The 15,860-nt window shown below is 46.4% G+C and overlaps 2 protein-coding genes across 2 annotated transcripts in view; one reads left to right on the top strand and one right to left on the bottom strand.

The window, feature by feature from the left end:
• The window catches only part of LOC310818908 (protein-glutamine gamma-glutamyltransferase K-like), a 14,483-nt gene extending 9,634 nt beyond the window's left edge, over positions 1-4,849 (bottom strand). The window contains exons 1-3 of the mRNA XM_083690007.1: positions 4,782-4,849; positions 719-993; positions 286-477 (exon numbers count right to left, since the gene is read on the bottom strand). Of these exons, the coding sequence (XP_083546133.1) occupies positions 286-477; positions 719-992 (466 nt within the window). The 5' untranslated portion in view covers position 993; positions 4,782-4,849. The remainder of the gene's footprint in view (positions 1-285; positions 478-718; positions 994-4,781) is intronic.
• A 3,850-nt stretch (positions 4,850-8,699) lies between these two features.
• On the top strand, positions 8,700-14,499 carry nop9 (NOP9 nucleolar protein). The gene is made up of 11 exons (XM_083690008.1): positions 8,700-8,811; positions 9,259-9,495; positions 9,726-9,950; positions 10,230-10,337; positions 10,508-10,649; positions 10,954-11,146; positions 11,568-11,708; positions 12,123-12,242; positions 12,623-12,835; positions 13,152-13,257; positions 13,489-14,499. Exons 2-11 carry the CDS (start codon positions 9,315-9,317, stop codon positions 13,641-13,643), a joined length of 1,584 nt encoding a protein of 527 aa, XP_083546134.1. The 5' UTR covers positions 8,700-8,811; positions 9,259-9,314; the 3' UTR covers positions 13,644-14,499.
• The last annotated feature ends 1,361 nt before the right edge of the window (positions 14,500-15,860 follow it).

Genomic DNA, 15,860 nt, shown 5'->3' with positions numbered 1-15,860 from the left:
CACACACACACACACACACACACACACATATACACACACACACACACACACATATACACACACACACACACACACACACACACACACACACACACACACACACACACACACACACAGCTGGGCTGGGTGTGGCTGATTGGGTCCTGCAGGAGGTAGGGTATGTTGGGGTGTTTGGGGAGTTTGGTTGACCCGGACAAAAGGCTAAGTATCCCAGAATGCCTTGGGAAAGTCAGACTGTTGTGGAAAGTGCAATGTCTGGAATGTTGTGCAGGCTGCTAGACTGACCTGTCTTGAGGTCCAGGTGCAGTTTGTCAGAGTAGCTGTTGAAGGGGCGGGACAGGTCCAGCTCCATCTGGAAGGTCTGGCCACGGCGAATGATCAGCTCGTCGCTATGGTAAAGGTCAGTGTGATGCTCCTGACGGTTCTGACCCGACTTAGAGCTCAGTAAGTCCACCGAACGCACGGACAGCATCAGCTCTGAGGAGAGAGAGAGAGAGAGAGAGAGAGAGAGAGAGAGAGAGAGAGAGAGAGAGAGGGATGAGAGAGATGGTTCATGGTTAATGTGATGGCCGTTGCTTATGGTGGGACTGTAGTATCAACCTGTGATTGCTTGACTGATGTTATTGCTCCATATTTGATGTTGTCATCTTCATATCTAAACCAACGGTACTATACTGTTCATGTAGAATCTCAGAGGGCCCAGTGAAGTCTGTTTTACCCTCCATCTCATTGTCTCCAGTGTGAGGTTGAGGGAGCAGAGGAGATGGGGGCGGCTTCGCCCCGTCGTCCGTGACAACCGTGTCTGTGATGTCATAGGAGCTGCTCTGACGACGACAGCAGCAGGGACACACCTTCTGTAACCAACGGCTACAGCCTCCACCCTTCTTGGACTCCGCATCCTTGTCGCGGATCGACACCTCCACCCTCGGGGCGATGCCATGGAAACGCCCCACCTCCGAACCGTCTCTGATCGTCAACCGCTCTCCTGGCATTCTGGGGGGTGGGGGTGGGGGTGGGTAGATTAGAGATAGAGAGCAGTAGAGATGACGTTAGAAACCCGAATTTCCCAATGGGAGGGACGGGAAAACAAAGAGACTGATTGAGTTTATCATGGCAGACTTCCATGAGAAGGTGGTTAGTTCACACATATTGACTAAACAGATAGCACAGAAACGTGAGCCGAGAAGACTGGTTGACGTAAACCATGCTCTTAAATTCCCTCAACGTAACCTTTCTTCCCTGTGTCCTCTCCTCCCCCTCCCTCCTTTCCTCTATTCATCTCTGAAACCAGCACACACACGGTCTCTCATGTTTTCTTTAAACTTTTCCCACAATTACCGCATTCCAGACATTGCACTTTCCACAACAGTCTGACTTTCCCAAGGCATTCTGGGATGCTTAGCCTTTTGTCCGGGTCAACCAAACTCCCCAAACACCCCAACATACCCTACCTCATGCAGGACCCAATCAGCCACACCCAGCCCAGCTGTGTGTGTGTGTGTGTGTGTGTGTGTGTGTGTGTGTGTGTGTGTGTGGGTGTGTTTATATGTGTGTGATCTGATGGTGAACATTGATCATACAGTGTTGTCATGTCAACCCAGGCCACACTGAACACACAGCTCTCATCTCTACACATATGGCGGCTCAGGGTCAAATGTCAGAGGTTAAAGGGGTCAACAACAGAAAGAGAGTAAAGCACGTTTACAAGCTGAGCAAGTATGAGAGGGAACGTCTCCACCTCTAGTCTCCTTCTACATTATGTGTCTCTGCCTCGAGACATTAAAACCCACATTTGGCAGAGACGTAATAGGCAATTCAGAAAAAAATCTCCCATAACCCAAACATTAAAGTCCCTGTGGAGTCATTTGGGCCTGATTAAACCCTGTAAAACCCTCACTTCCTGTAATGAGCTGTAGTCATGAGAAATGTATTACCACTAACTAAACTACCCTGCTGTTGGTTTAAATGTTTACTTGAGTGGAGTTATCAATCTCATGTATTTACCGACAATGTGTCCATTCTCAGCATCTCAGCAAACATAACCTCCGACCCATGCAGAGAAAGCCCATCAGTCCCACCCAGCCCAGCCCAGTGTGTGTATGTGCGTGTGTGTGTGTGTGTGTGTATGAGTGTGTGTGTCTCAGATTTCTCAACTCAATAAGTCATCTGCTGGTCAGATGATGTCCCCCTCCCTTCTGGTCACGAAAACCTCCAAATTATTGGCAAAAGAAGTTAGCAAATGCTTGACAAAATAATTACTAATCACACTGATGATGATGACAAATGCAAAAGGTCAGATTTCAACATTGATTACAACATGATTAGTCCCTGCCCAAAATGCTCTTTCTTTCTTCCTTGCTCTCTGTTTTTATGAGCGCATCTGACATTTTGGTTACGACATAACAGGAGAACAGAAATTCACACAGCAGGTGAGAAAAACATATGGCATGATTGTACATGTCCTGAACATCAGCAGTAAAGTTTGACAACTGAACTGTCGATCAACGATTAACGACATCACATCTTATTACAGTCACACGGTGCTGGCTTTTCCTTATATACTGTAAATATACTTACATTTACATTTACATTTTTGGCATTTAGCAGACGCCTTTATCCAAAGCGACTTACAACAAATACATTTGTTTAAGTAAGTGAATCATCTATCCATCAGTCATCTATGGTAGGACCAGGGGCTATTGGCAGTCACAATGCTAGAAGAAGGAAGAATTACTTTTTTTTGTTTTTTACAGGAGAGAAACTTGTACAAGGAGGTAGTGGGGATGAAGGAGGAACAGTTTAGGAGGGACAGTTAAGATGTAGCCTGAAGAGATGGGTCTTCAATCTACGGCGGAAGATAGGTAATGACTCTGCAGTCATGATAGCAGTGGAAAGCCGTGACCGAGTAGCGCGGCTGCTGCATCCATGTAGAGGTGGCGGTGCCAGGCGGCCAGCCGAGGTGGAAGAGCAGAGTGATCGAGCAGGGGTTTGGGGGCTGACCATTGCTTGCAAGTAGTGAGGGGCTGTTCCCTTTGCTGCCCGGTAGGCGAGCACCAGGGTCTTGAATCTGATGCAAGCTGCTACCGGGAGCCAGTGAAGGGTGCAGAGGAGGGGAGTGACATGAGAGAATTTGAGTAGATTAAACACCAGATGGGCGGTATTCTGGATGAGCTGCAGAGGCCTGATGGTGGAGGCGGGCAGACCGGGCCAAGAGTGCGTTGCAGTAGTCAATATACTATACTCATGTACTCAGTGGCTCCTCATTGGCTCCTCTCGTAAACCTCATCATCACCTTCTCCTCTGTCCTCTCCTTGTGTCCCAATTCTCCATGAAGTCTGCACTAATGCGCTTTTCCCACCTGAATTCGCTCTCACACAGGGCACAGCATCCTACACGCAGGGTTTCTCTTCCTCCTCTCCTCCACCCTCCCCCCTCCACCCAAGACTGCCCCTGCTCCTCTTCCTCGCCCCATCCTGCCCAGTGAGTGGTGAGTTTATATTGGCAGCTAACACTTTGGTAGCATAACAGGAATGTCAACAGGCCCCTGAGATAAGCACCACTAAATCAATGCGTGTACCGTCCCTACAACAACAACCAACCCCACAGCTCCCATAAAACACCCATAGAATACGTCAGGAGACGCCAAGATTGATGCCAGATGTCTGTTATAGGACCGTTTAGCATCTTTTACACTTTCTCAGCAGTAACAACACCCACACTTTAAATGGCAAGGCAGGGACTGTTGCCGACTCCAGTAAAACCCCTCATGCATAGAGTTGGAGTCACTGAAATTGATGCCAGATGTATCTCTCTGCACCTCTGTGTTGGTAAATGAAATACCACTGTATAACAGGACTGGTGAGACCTGGATATATACATGCCTTTCCTCCTCAGCAACAGATACGCATGGCTACACATGGTTACAAATCATGTAGATTACTTGATTGGACTCAATATTTACTCTTGGTCTGAGTTATTGTGGTGTCATACATATATATATATATATATATATATATATATATATATATATATATATATATATATATATATATATAGAGAGAGAGAGAGAGAGAGAGAGAGAGAGAGAGAGAGAGAGAGAGAGAGAGAGAGAGAGAGAGAGAGAGAGAGAAGGGGTATATATATATATATACAATACCAGTCAAAAGTTTGGACACACCTTGCCAAGAGTGTGCAAAGCTGTCATCAAAGCAAAAGGTGGCTACTTTGAATAATCTAAAATACAAAACATATTCTGGTTTGTTTAACACTTTTTTGTTTAGTACACAATTCCATATGTGTTCCTTCATAGTTTTGATGTCTTCAATATTAATCTACAATGTAGAAAATAAGAAAAATAAAGAAACAACATTGAATGAGAAGGTGTGTCCATATGTATATATATATATATAGGTATTGAAATACTGAAATATGTTAACAATTTAGAATCCTTCACTCCATTAGAGGCTGGTGGTACCACTGGGTCGACACCACTCCCCCCCAAATGTGCCTGGTATTTGGAATTGCCACCCCGTTCTCCTGTCTTATAGGCTACCAAAATAAACCGTTCGGAAATACAGTAGTTTATGCAGGCCGCTGTGGTAACATGGTCAACGCTTTCACTTTCACACCTGCCCCTCCAAACGGAAATTGTGTGCGCAACTCAGAAAAGCGCTTGGCGACCGAAGACGTTGAGAAACAGAAGTGGATGTAACAGGTAAGAGCATGTGATAAATTGGCATGTGATACAATTATTAATGAATTAAATAAAAAAAATCCCTTACTTTGTCTTTGGTGATTCCCTCTTGGGTTCTCGGAAAAGTTTCTTACAATTCGAGTTATAGTGGGTCTGGTCTGGTCTGACGTTTTAACTCGCCTCTTGGACACACGCCTCTTGGATTGGAAGTTTATATTCTCTCTATCGAGGAATGCAAGTACTTGACACACCCTCTCCTTCCTACCCCGCCCCTATACCCCCTCACCATTATACAGAGTCAAATGAGCCACCGCTCCCTTCAGGACGTCCCGTAGCAACGGCGTAGCCTACTGGGGCGCTTGCGGTGAGTCGTGCTTTGGGCGAGGCGCGTGTTGTGAGCGGATAATCATGCCAAAGTTATCGGAGAGAGAATACCCTGGCAACTTTGGAGAGAGAGAGAGAGAGAGAGAGAGAGAGAGAGAGATGTTGATAAGAGGTAAAGAAAGACTCATTGCTTGCGCAATTATAAGCCCCTATGTTTCCACAAAAAAGGAGTGGAAAGACAGTGAGTGGCAGTGTGTGTGTGTGTGTGTGTGTGTGTGGGGGGGGGGGGGGGGTGCTTTCTTCAGCCCACTGAAGGAAGTGAGTAAGGAGGGTAGGGTCATCCTATAGAGATGTGATGACTGTCACTTCCCTCAATGACTTTCAGTTCTCTTTAAGTTTGCCTCTGTGCTACTACAATATCATAGCCTCTGGAGCTGGTGACCGAAGTTCTTCTTTTGGTGATTTGATTCAAAGCTCCCTTCAAATGATCATATCCTTGAATAAATATCCTCTTTGGTCATGGGGCTTAAATGTCAAGGCAAGGCCAATTGAGAGACAGAACAGACTAACAAATTAGTTATAAACAAGCATTTTTATATTTGGGCCTTTCTTTTTGATTCCATATTTGTTATTTAGCCCTTGTTCTTGTTGGTGACTGTATCAGATCTGAGAGTGCTTCCTAGATTCAACTTGGCAGGTTATGAATGGAAACACACACCTGTTGATGTCACAGTCCGACGTCTTTCTCACAGACAGAGCCAGAGCCGGTTCTGTATCTGTGGAGGGGAAAGGCTGACTGGGCAGGACTGTTTATGGCATCATCATCATCATCATCATCACTTGGTGGTTACTGAGGGGAATCAGCGCCTGCCTGCCCCTGTCTAAACTTGCCTTGGCTCAATTACAGAGCAATAAACAACACTTTCAACATCAGTTGCTCCAGGTATGTTTTTAATGTGATAAAAAACAGGTAATATGGAAAAACTCGAGAGACAAAAGACGCCTCTCCATAACCATGAGCTGCAAAGGGAAATACTTGCACTGTCTTTTTCATCAACGAACAAATAAAGCTCAGAAAACGACACAGGCTTTTAAGATATGACTATCACTGGCCAGAAATATAATGTGTTCATGTTAAGGAGACTTAGGGTCAGGAGTCAAAGACTGGTATGTGCAGTATTGACACGTCTTTGTTAAACAATAACTGAGTTATTCAGACCTCTCCCAGTGCTAATAGGGTACAGCTGTAAGTGTAGTAGGGAAAGCAGAGGAAAGGTCTTTGCAGCAGGCAGCACTACCAGATAACAGAGGCCATGGGGGCCATGACTGCTATTTCAGATAGTGATATCATGCTGTCTTTGGGCAGCACCATCTCTGTAACTGAGAGAGAGAGAGAGAGAGAGAGAGAGAGAGAGAGAGGGAGAGAGAGAGAGAGAGCGGAGTGGAAGGAATGCTCTCGACTCTCAGGAAACAGATATTAAAGAGCGAGGCAACCAAACGACAGGGCCTCTTCAGGATGGAGAAGGGAAAGCCGTGGTTCTGGACAGGATGGGAGTGGGCGAACAAGGGTCTATGCCTGTTTAAGTGTATATATTTTTTTAGGGCATTTCTGCTTTTTTTATTGGGAAAGAGTTAGTAGAGATTGACAGGAAGGATGGGAGAGAGAGAGGAGGGATGACATGCAAGATAGGATGAGGGTCGGAATTGAACCAGGAACCTTGCGATTACATGGTAAACGCATTAGTGTACTACGCCACTAAACGCCCCGGGTCTATGCCTGTTTAAGGCAGAACACAGGATCTGTAAGCATAGATCTACCCTTGAGATATTCCCATTCTTTGTGATGAATAAGGTATTTTACATTCCAGACTAAATCAAATCACCTTTGACCTTGAGATATTCCCATTGTGTCAGAGGGAGTAGCCTTTGTGATGAATAAGGTATTTGAAATTCAAGACTAAATCAAATCACCTTTGACCTTGAGATATTCCCACTGTGTCTGAGGGAGTAGCCTATGTGATGCATAAGGTATTTGACAAGGTATTTGACATTCCAGACTAAATCAAATCACCTTTACCCCACCTTTACCCCACCATCTCTGATTCACAGGACAATTGTAGCTGCTGATGACATCACGGATGCTGCTACACCTTGTGAGTTGCCAGTAATATGATGAAATGTGTCTGCATATGCGTGTGAGTCAAGTGACAGTGTATCACTTTGTGACTGATCCTCTTTTTTTAACAATTAAAAGGCTCATTCATAAACCTCTGTTTTTCCAAGCTTGCTGTGATAAGTGATTCATTCAGTTGCCTTGGAGATACAACAAATAAGCAGATCTAAGAGCCCCCTGCTGGTTATTGAGTGGTGAGGCATGAAATTGAATTTTGGGTGTATCACAATAGTCTAATGTGGTCCTCTCTCCTTGACTTATTTGTTTCTATTTTCCTTCTCACTGATCTAAACATGCTGATGGATGCCTACCCGCAAATAATATTTAATTTCAGTCCAGTTCCTCCAGATGAAGGAAAGGTGATAAGAAGAGGAAGCACTGACTGACATGAGAAGGAAGCCCCTTTAGACCTTTGGGACGTGTCCCTTGCTGCGTGTCCTATCCAAGCTGACGTAATCAAAGCGCGACAACAACACCGCAGTGCCTCACATGTGAGTTGTTCTTCTATTTGCTTTCATGGGTTTTTGTGTTTTGACAGTTAATATAAAGTTCTTAGACATTCAAAAGACCTATGAGGTTATGATTTCCCACTCGATTTAAAAAAAATAAAATAAAGTTTCGTAGATAACGGGCTATCTTGCTAATTAGAAAGCTGTCGATCTAGCTAGCACACGACTAGCTTGACTTACTAGCCATTTAGTCATAAAATTGTCTCCTTCATTTGTCAAATAAAAACCTATGCTACCATTCTATCTAACAAACCACCTGCCTACTCTAGACGAACTATAGACAAAACCACCTGCCTAACTGTAGACAATGTATCCCCCTTTCCTTTGACATATCAACAGTTCAACAGCCACTCGTTTCTTTTTTCAATATGAAGCCTCACCAGGAATGAAGCTACATTGACTCCCTGACAGACAAACAACCCTTATGAAATACACTAGTAATAGTGTAAAGAAAAGAGATATGGTGGAGAGGATGGAGGGAAGGAATGGAGGAATGAAGAGGAAGTATCCTGAAGGAGAAGAGAGAACAAGAGGAGGAGATTACGGAGGAGGAGGTGGAAGAGGAGGATACCGAGGAAGAGGAGGAGGAGAAGGTGGAAGAGGAGGATACCGTGGAAGAGGAGAAGGAGAAGGTGGAAGAGGAGGATACCGTGGAAGAGGAGGAGGAGAAGGTGGAAGAGGAGGATACTGTGGAAGAGGAGGAGGAGAAGGTGGAAGAGGAGGAGGAGAAGGTGGAAGAGGAGGATACCGTGGAAGAGGAGGAGGAGAAGGTGGAAGAGGAGGATACCGTGGAAGAGGAGGAGGAGAAGGTGAAAGAGGAGGAGAAGATGGAAGAGGAGGAGGAGAAGGTGGAAGAGGAGGATACCGTGGAAGAGGAGGAGGAGAAGGTGAAAGAGGAGGAGGAGAAGGTGGAAGAAAAGGAGGTGAAGGTGGAAGAAGAGCAGAAGGAGAAGACGGAAGAGGAGGAGAAGGTGGAAGAAGAGGAGGAGAAGGTGGAAGAGGAGGTGGTGAGGAAGGAGGTGTGAGGAAGCGTCTGGATGCTCTGAGTGTGGGCTACTTCCGCAGAGTGGGGGACAGGCTGAGTGAGGGATTCACAGAGGACGAGGAGAGAGGTGAGATGGAGAGAGAAAGTTGAAAGGTCTGCATTGGGTGTGACTGGAAATGGCTGTGTGTCTACTGGGGCATGACTCGACCAGGGGAGGCTTGTGGAGGTAGAAATCAGAGGACGAGCTCATTGTAATGCATGGAATGGAATGAGGAACGGTATCATGAGGAGTGGTATCAACAACACGTGTTTGATACCACTCCTCATTCTCTTACATGCATTACAACGAGCCCATCCTCCGATTACTACCTCCACCAGCCTCCCATGGACTTGACATAGTCATGTGTCCATGCCATTCCCAGTGACCAATGAAAGGTGTTTTTACTTTTAGCTCCCTTGTTGAATGCTCTGTTTCACACCCTTGCCTCTGACAGTGCACACACGTTAACATTAACATGTGGAACCTCTGAACATCGCTCTTCATCCCTCTCTTCCTCTCTCTCTCCTCCTGTAGTTCTCTTTGTGGAGAATGTCCTGACGGAGGTGAAGGGGCAGGCCGCCCTGGTTGCCATGGACATCACAGGGAGCGTCACTCTGCAGCAGCTGCTCCCATTGGCCAGCCCTGGCCAGGTAGGCGAGGTGCTGGCCGAGCTCGGCGGAGAATCGGGGTCGGAGCTCAAGACGGTGTCATGTGACCGGTGTGGAGGTCACGTGGTGGAGAGCGCGCTCAGACAGATGCCCAGGTGGAAAGGTGAGTCTAGTGAACAGAATGGAGATGCCTTGCTCCTGTTTGAGTCATAATTGCACACACTCAGTGTGAAGGAGCTTGTGTTTTCAAACAGCATCAAAAGCAGCTCTGAGCCAAGGTAGGGAAGGGAAGGATAATGAGTGCATTGCTTCAGGCTGTTTTCCGTCTCATATAAGATTGCAATATACAAGATCTAAATATATAAGACAATTGATCCTGTCTCCGTCTCTTAGAACACAGCTCCCCAAAGGAGGACCAGCCAGCCACCACAGAAGGAGATGCAAAGACAGAAGAGGAGGATTGTGGGATACTGGAGGCCCAGGTGCTGGCCCTGTGTCGCGTTGTGACAGAGAACTGTGCAGAGTTCGTCAAACACACACACGGCTCCCACGTGGCTCGCACGCTCGTACATGTGCTGGCGGGCTGCCTCGGTCCGGCCCGGTCTGAAACACGCCCAGGTATACACACACACACACGCGCGTACACACACACATGCGCACGTGCGCACACACATACACACACACACACACACACACGCACGCCCAGGTATACACACGCGCACATACACACACACACACGCATGCCCAGGTATACACACAGTCCGGGTATACACACAGACAGACAGACACAGACAGACAGACAGACAGACACACACACACACACACACACACACACACACACACACACACACACACACACACGTTGTAGTGAGTCTTATTGATGTGACTTTGTTTCAGGTGTAAAGGACAGGAACGCCAAACCTCTGCTGAAAGACTTTGAGGCGCCCACGTCATTTTGGTGGGAGTTGAAAACCCTCTCTGCCTCATTGATGGAAAATATCAACGGTAAGACTGTTCTGTCATCAAGCTAACAACACCCGAGACCCCCTCCTAGCACACAAAGGGCTTCTGGACGCTTCCACATATGAATATGTTTTGGCAAACAAAGTCACAAGGTCAACAACCACAACAACATGACAACACCTCACACGCTCTCCTCGTCGGTCTCTCCCCAGTGTGTGTGACAGACGGCGTGGCCAGTACCGTGTTCCAGACCGTGTTGACTTTGACTCACAGAAAGAGGCCCAAACTGTGCAAGCAGCTCCTCAAAGGCATCATGGAGTACCTGACGTCTCTCAGCTCGGCCCCTGGAGTTAGGTCAGTGACGGTTCCTCCGAACCCTCTTTTAAGTGTGATTGTGTGTAAGGGGTTATATCCTGTATTACCGTAATGAACCGTTGTAGTACTTGTTTTGACTACAGTGAGGCCAACCAGTGAGGGTTTCATCATCGCCTTGCTGTTTCATTATTGCCTTGGGCTGTGTTACACCTCCATGTCTGGTTGTGAACGCAGTCATTATTAGTCACCTTGATGAGCACAAAGAAAGTTCAGTTTTTTCCTTTCTCTCTCTCTCTCTCTCTCTCTCTCTCTCTCTTTCTCTTTCTTTCTCTCTCTCTCTCAGTCCGCTCCTGGTCTTCCTGAAGGACCAGGCTTCCAGTCGCCTCCTCGAGACAGTCTTCCAGCTATCCCACAAGGCCCTGCTTCGGGACCTCTACAAGAACCACCTCAAGGGTCAGCTGGCCACCCTAGCCATTCATCCAATCGCCAATTTCCCAATACAGAGACTAACGGCAGCCTCAACCAATTACAAAATGGTATGCCAATACGGTTAATGCTCACAATATTGCCCACCCTTCTGTACAGTAGCTGTTGCTGTTGAGTTCTATTAGTCTTTACATTCTGGATATTGTTCATAAAATATACAAATTTCACGCAAAGAGTTCCAAATCCATGCCATAGCACAGACTGCTCTATTTCAGCATCATGGTGTGTTGGCATTGATCAGAGTGCAGTACATGTATAGAGTGACAATATCTATCTCTCTTTCACCCTCTCTTTCACCCTTCCCTCCCTCCCTCTCCTCTTTCACCCTCTCTTTCACCCTCCCCTCCCTCCCTCTCCTCTTTCACCCTCTCTTTCACCCTCCCCTCCCTCCCTCTCCTCTTTCACCCTCTCTTTCACCCTCCCCTCCCTCTTTCTCCTCTCTCTCCACCCCCCCCCCCCCTCCCCGTCCAGTTCCTGAAGGTGTTTGATGAGCTGGCCGAGGGGCTGGAGGCCATCTTGGCAGCGGGTCACATGGGTGTGGTGGTCCAGCTGACGGAGAGCTGTGGCGAGAGTGGGGAGAAACAGGGAGAGATGATGCAGTGTCTCCTCAGAGTACGTCTCACGGCCGCGCCTCGCATGCTCCACTCCCCTCAGCTGTCAAAGCTGGCCAATTCTACCATGTCCCATAGTTGGTGAATGCAATTGCCTTCGTCTAGATTGATAGCATGCCCGTTCCTTCCTGCTTGTGTGTAAAACGTGGTATGTGTCAATTATAACAACATTTTACTGTGATATCCGAGTGAGTAAAAGTGGATTTTTGATCAAGTGTGGAACACCGTGAGGCTGTTAGTGTGTCGTGTAGTTTGTGGTTACCGTGACAGCTCCTCACCAGCCGTGTGTGTGTGTGTGTGTGTGTGTGTGTGTGTGTGTGTGTGTGTGTGTGTGTGTGTGTGTTCGTGTTCGTGTGTGTGTTCGTGTGTGTGTGTGTGTGTGTGTGTGTGTGTGTTCGTGTTCGTTCTCTCCCAGGCCATCCACTGTGCTGAGCCTACCTCCCGACACACCAGCTGCCTCCCGCTCCTCCTGTCCCTGCTCACATACGAGGTGTACTACAACTCCGAGACACCAGGGGGCGACACAAGTACTGAGGTAAGAGGCCTGATCTCCCCAGGTTGTACTGTTGTGTTTTTGGGCGGGGCAGCATGCCAACTGATCATAGCAAATACTATATATACTGTTATATTGTTATATTATATATTGTGTGATGGATCTCAATTGCTAGAAACTCGATTCCTCGCGTCGTCTCCTCCGTCCTCCACTCGCTTTTTTACTCAAAAAGGAATTGGAGGGGAAGATCTAGGTTCCTCCCTTTAGATCTTCTCCTCCGATGCTTTCTGAGGAGCGAGTGAGTGGAGGACAGAGGAGAGGATGTGAGGGCTCGAGTTTCTAACCGTTGAGAAAAGGCCAGTGTCACTGTGTCACAATGGGCCAACGAATATGAATCACCATCCTGTGCACCTGCTCTCTAGCGCCCCCTGTCCTCCATCTGCTATCACGGCTCCGTTCTGGTCCAGTCGCTGGCTAAATTCAAGGACCGCTCCCTGCTCATGAACAGCCTTCGCTCCCTGACCCCAGCTGACCTCTTGACCCTGGGAACTGACCAATCGGGCAGTCATGTGCTGCAGGCCCTGATAACATTGTCCAGTGACAAGGGGAGGGGCAAGATACTGAGGAGACTTGAGGTACTGCCTGTTTGAATTCTCTTAAAATAACTGATCTGGCATGACTTGATTGGTGAAAGCAATGCAGTGGAAAGCTTGCCTTAAGCAATCCCATCACATTAGATCAGTGATTACCTCGAGGAAGGAAGGGCTGATGCATTTTTATGAGTGTGGGAGAGATGATTACCCCTAATAGTATACCCTGCAATACCTGTCATGTTCTCTCTCTCTCTCTCTCTCTCTCTCTCTCTGCAATCCCCATATCTCATTATCCCTTCTTCCCTTCATCTCTTCATCCCTCCTCATCCCCCTGCCCTCTCCACTCCTCTCCCCCCAGGGCCAGTACGTCCCTCTGGCCTGTTCCAGATATGGCAGCCGTGCGCTGGAGGCTGTGTGGAACAGCGCCAGCGTCAGTCAGAGGCAGAGTATTGCACAGGAGTTAGGTAAGATAACTAACCTGACGTGGAGGGGGTCCACTGGATGCAAAGTCTGTGAAGTACAGTAACGGAGATAGTTAGCTGGGTTAGTGTAGCCGTGTGTGTGTATGGGGGGGGAATTAAATGTCTCGACTTTGTTTTGTGTTGTTGTTGTTGTTGGAAGGGATGCAATTAATTCCTCTTCAGGTTGGTCACATTAGTCACATGTCTCTCTCTCTCTCTCTCTCTCTCTCACAGTACCTTGTGAGACACAGCTGAGGTCAGACCAGTTTGCGCGCCACGTTTGGTCAAACTTTGCCCTCACCCATTTTGTGAAGAGGCGGGCTCAGTGGCAGGAAGTGCAGACCGGCCAATCAAAGAAGAGGAAACTCTTTAGTGACATTCTGGAGTAACGAGAACAGATATGCAAGTCTCTGCTTTTTCCAATATGATTTTTCTATGTAATCAAATAAAATAATGTTAAAAAAAAGGCCTGCTGTAAATTGATAGTCTTTGTTTTACATTATTCATTGCACATATTTGTTCTCCCTTATTTCCTGCAGAAACCTTGTAAATGTTAACTGCATAGTCTAAAATAAGCATCTGTAACACGCTTTGATTGAACATTACATTTAAAATCAACTAACATCAAGTTGTAGGGTATAAGCAGGAGCGATGGTGGAGCATTGCTGATAAACTACAGAGGGACCGGCCAACAAACTTTAGGCTAGTTGGTTCCAAATTATTTAGTCTCAGAAATGGAATTGGAGGTGAAAGTGGAGGTTGGGACATTCCTTTCAGATGATATTTTCTCCTGTCTCATTTGCCATGCAGCAGAGTTAGAACGCCCTGTCAAACTGCAGTGTAGCCAAGGCTTCTGTCAAGACTGCTTGCATCTCCACTGCAGAGATTTCATGTTTTTGTAAATGCAATAGACTTTATATACAGTACCAGTCAAAAGTTTGGACACACCTTCTCATTCAATGGTTTTTCTTTATTTTTTTAAAATTATTTTCTACATTGTAGATTAACATCAAAACTATGAAGGAACACATATGGAATTATGTAGTTAACAAAAAAGTGTTAAACAAACCAGAATATGTTTTATATTTTTAGATTCTTCAAAGTAGCCACCTTTTGCTTTGATGACAGCTTTGCACACTCTTGGCAAGGTGTGTACAAACTTTTGACTGTTTTTACTGTATAAATATTTCAGTTCATTCCTTTCAGCTCCTCTGGTGTTGTCATTGTAATGACGTTCCACCGGTGTTATTGAGCATACTGATGCTGTCTCCTCATACTGATGCTGTCTCCTCATACTGATGCTGTCTCCTCATACTGATGCTGTCTGTTGTTATAACTTGTGTTTTGACTGTTGCCGCTGACCTGATTGATTGTGCTCGGAGGACTGTGGTCTACTGGTCTATTCTATCCACTAGATGGCAGTGCGATCTCAGTATCCATAATATACAAGGATGCCTTTGCAACATCACCCTTTATCTGATGTCAAAGAAATTAGAGTATTACAATGTGTTTTATATGTACAGTATGTATACTCCTTCTTGTACATAGTGTACATATAATTATATTGCGCTCAGCAGGGGAGGTGAAATGGCGTATAGTTTATCTCAGAGGAGAATAGGTAGTTAGCTCTGATGAATGGAGTGGAGCCTGGTTCAAATGGAACGGGAAGCATGTTTGTAAAGATTCTCATCCATCTATGCCATGTTTCCATCCCGAGGCCACATTTTGGTCTTGTTACACAAGATCCCCTTCATTTATCCTCTTCATTTCAGTCATTTAATACATTTTGTGCCATTTATCTCACAACATGACCGACGGACTAGATCAATACTAATGCCTTAAACCCATTTTTTCATACCACAGCCAAAAAGAGCTTACGAACCACATGTGGTTTTCCCTGTTGCCTCTTGACCTGCTATTAATTCACATTAGGAGGGTTTAGGGGCCATTTAGTGTGGCTTTGCAGACCATATTGAGTTTGATTTGCCCCTCCCCCCTCCGCCCACCCCCCACCCCTCCCCCACCGTTCTAATCACTTAGCCCGATCCATTGTCTCCACTAGGCCTGTGGAACATAATTATTATGCAACAGAACAAGTTTCATAAACAGGCACAATGTACTGTGCCTGCCTGCTCTCTCCCCGGAAGCTCTGTTTTTGTTTTTGTTGTTGTTGTTGTTTATTGTTTATTAGTGAGCATTTATATAATCTTCCTCTAATGCACAGGGGGATTCTGGGACACTGCGGAACAGTGAAACAGTGACCTTTGGGGTACACTGAGGCTTGGCTCCATGAAAAATAAATCACATGTATTTCCCCTGGGATCACTGCTGTTTCTCCCCCTCAATGTCTCAGAACTTCGCACATGGTAATTACTGCTTCCTGCATATGTATTCCCCCCCCCCCTACCGCCCCAGTGCCTCACCATGGTGTCCCTCTGCACACACTGACTGAAGGCCTTCCTACGCATTCACTTTAATGGTATTGTTAGAGACGTACTGTATCTCCCACCCAGTCCTTTACTTGGTTTGAAGTGAGAATTGTGATTGAAAAGTTCTCAGGCATAACTAGTTTTGTACCTCTGTACCCGTCTCTACGCACACACACA

The sequence above is a fragment of the Argentina silus genome, assembly GCF_951799395.1.
Source record: "Argentina silus genome assembly, chromosome: 18".
In the NCBI taxonomy this organism is placed as follows: domain Eukaryota; kingdom Metazoa; phylum Chordata; class Actinopteri; order Argentiniformes; family Argentinidae; genus Argentina; species Argentina silus.
This window is presented reverse-complemented; position numbering and strand designations above follow the sequence as displayed.

Coding starts and splice junctions, on each gene's coding strand:
- nop9 (XM_083690008.1), top strand. CDS start 9,315: ATGGACATCACAGGGAGCGTCACTCTGCAGCAGCTGCTCCCATTGGCC. Junction 9,496..9,725: donor ACAGATGCCCAGGTGGAAAG/GTGAGTCTAGTG, acceptor TCCGTCTCTTAG/AACACAGCTCCCCAAAGGAG. Junction 11,709..12,122: donor TGATGCAGTGTCTCCTCAGA/GTACGTCTCACG, acceptor GTTCTCTCCCAG/GCCATCCACTGTGCTGAGCC.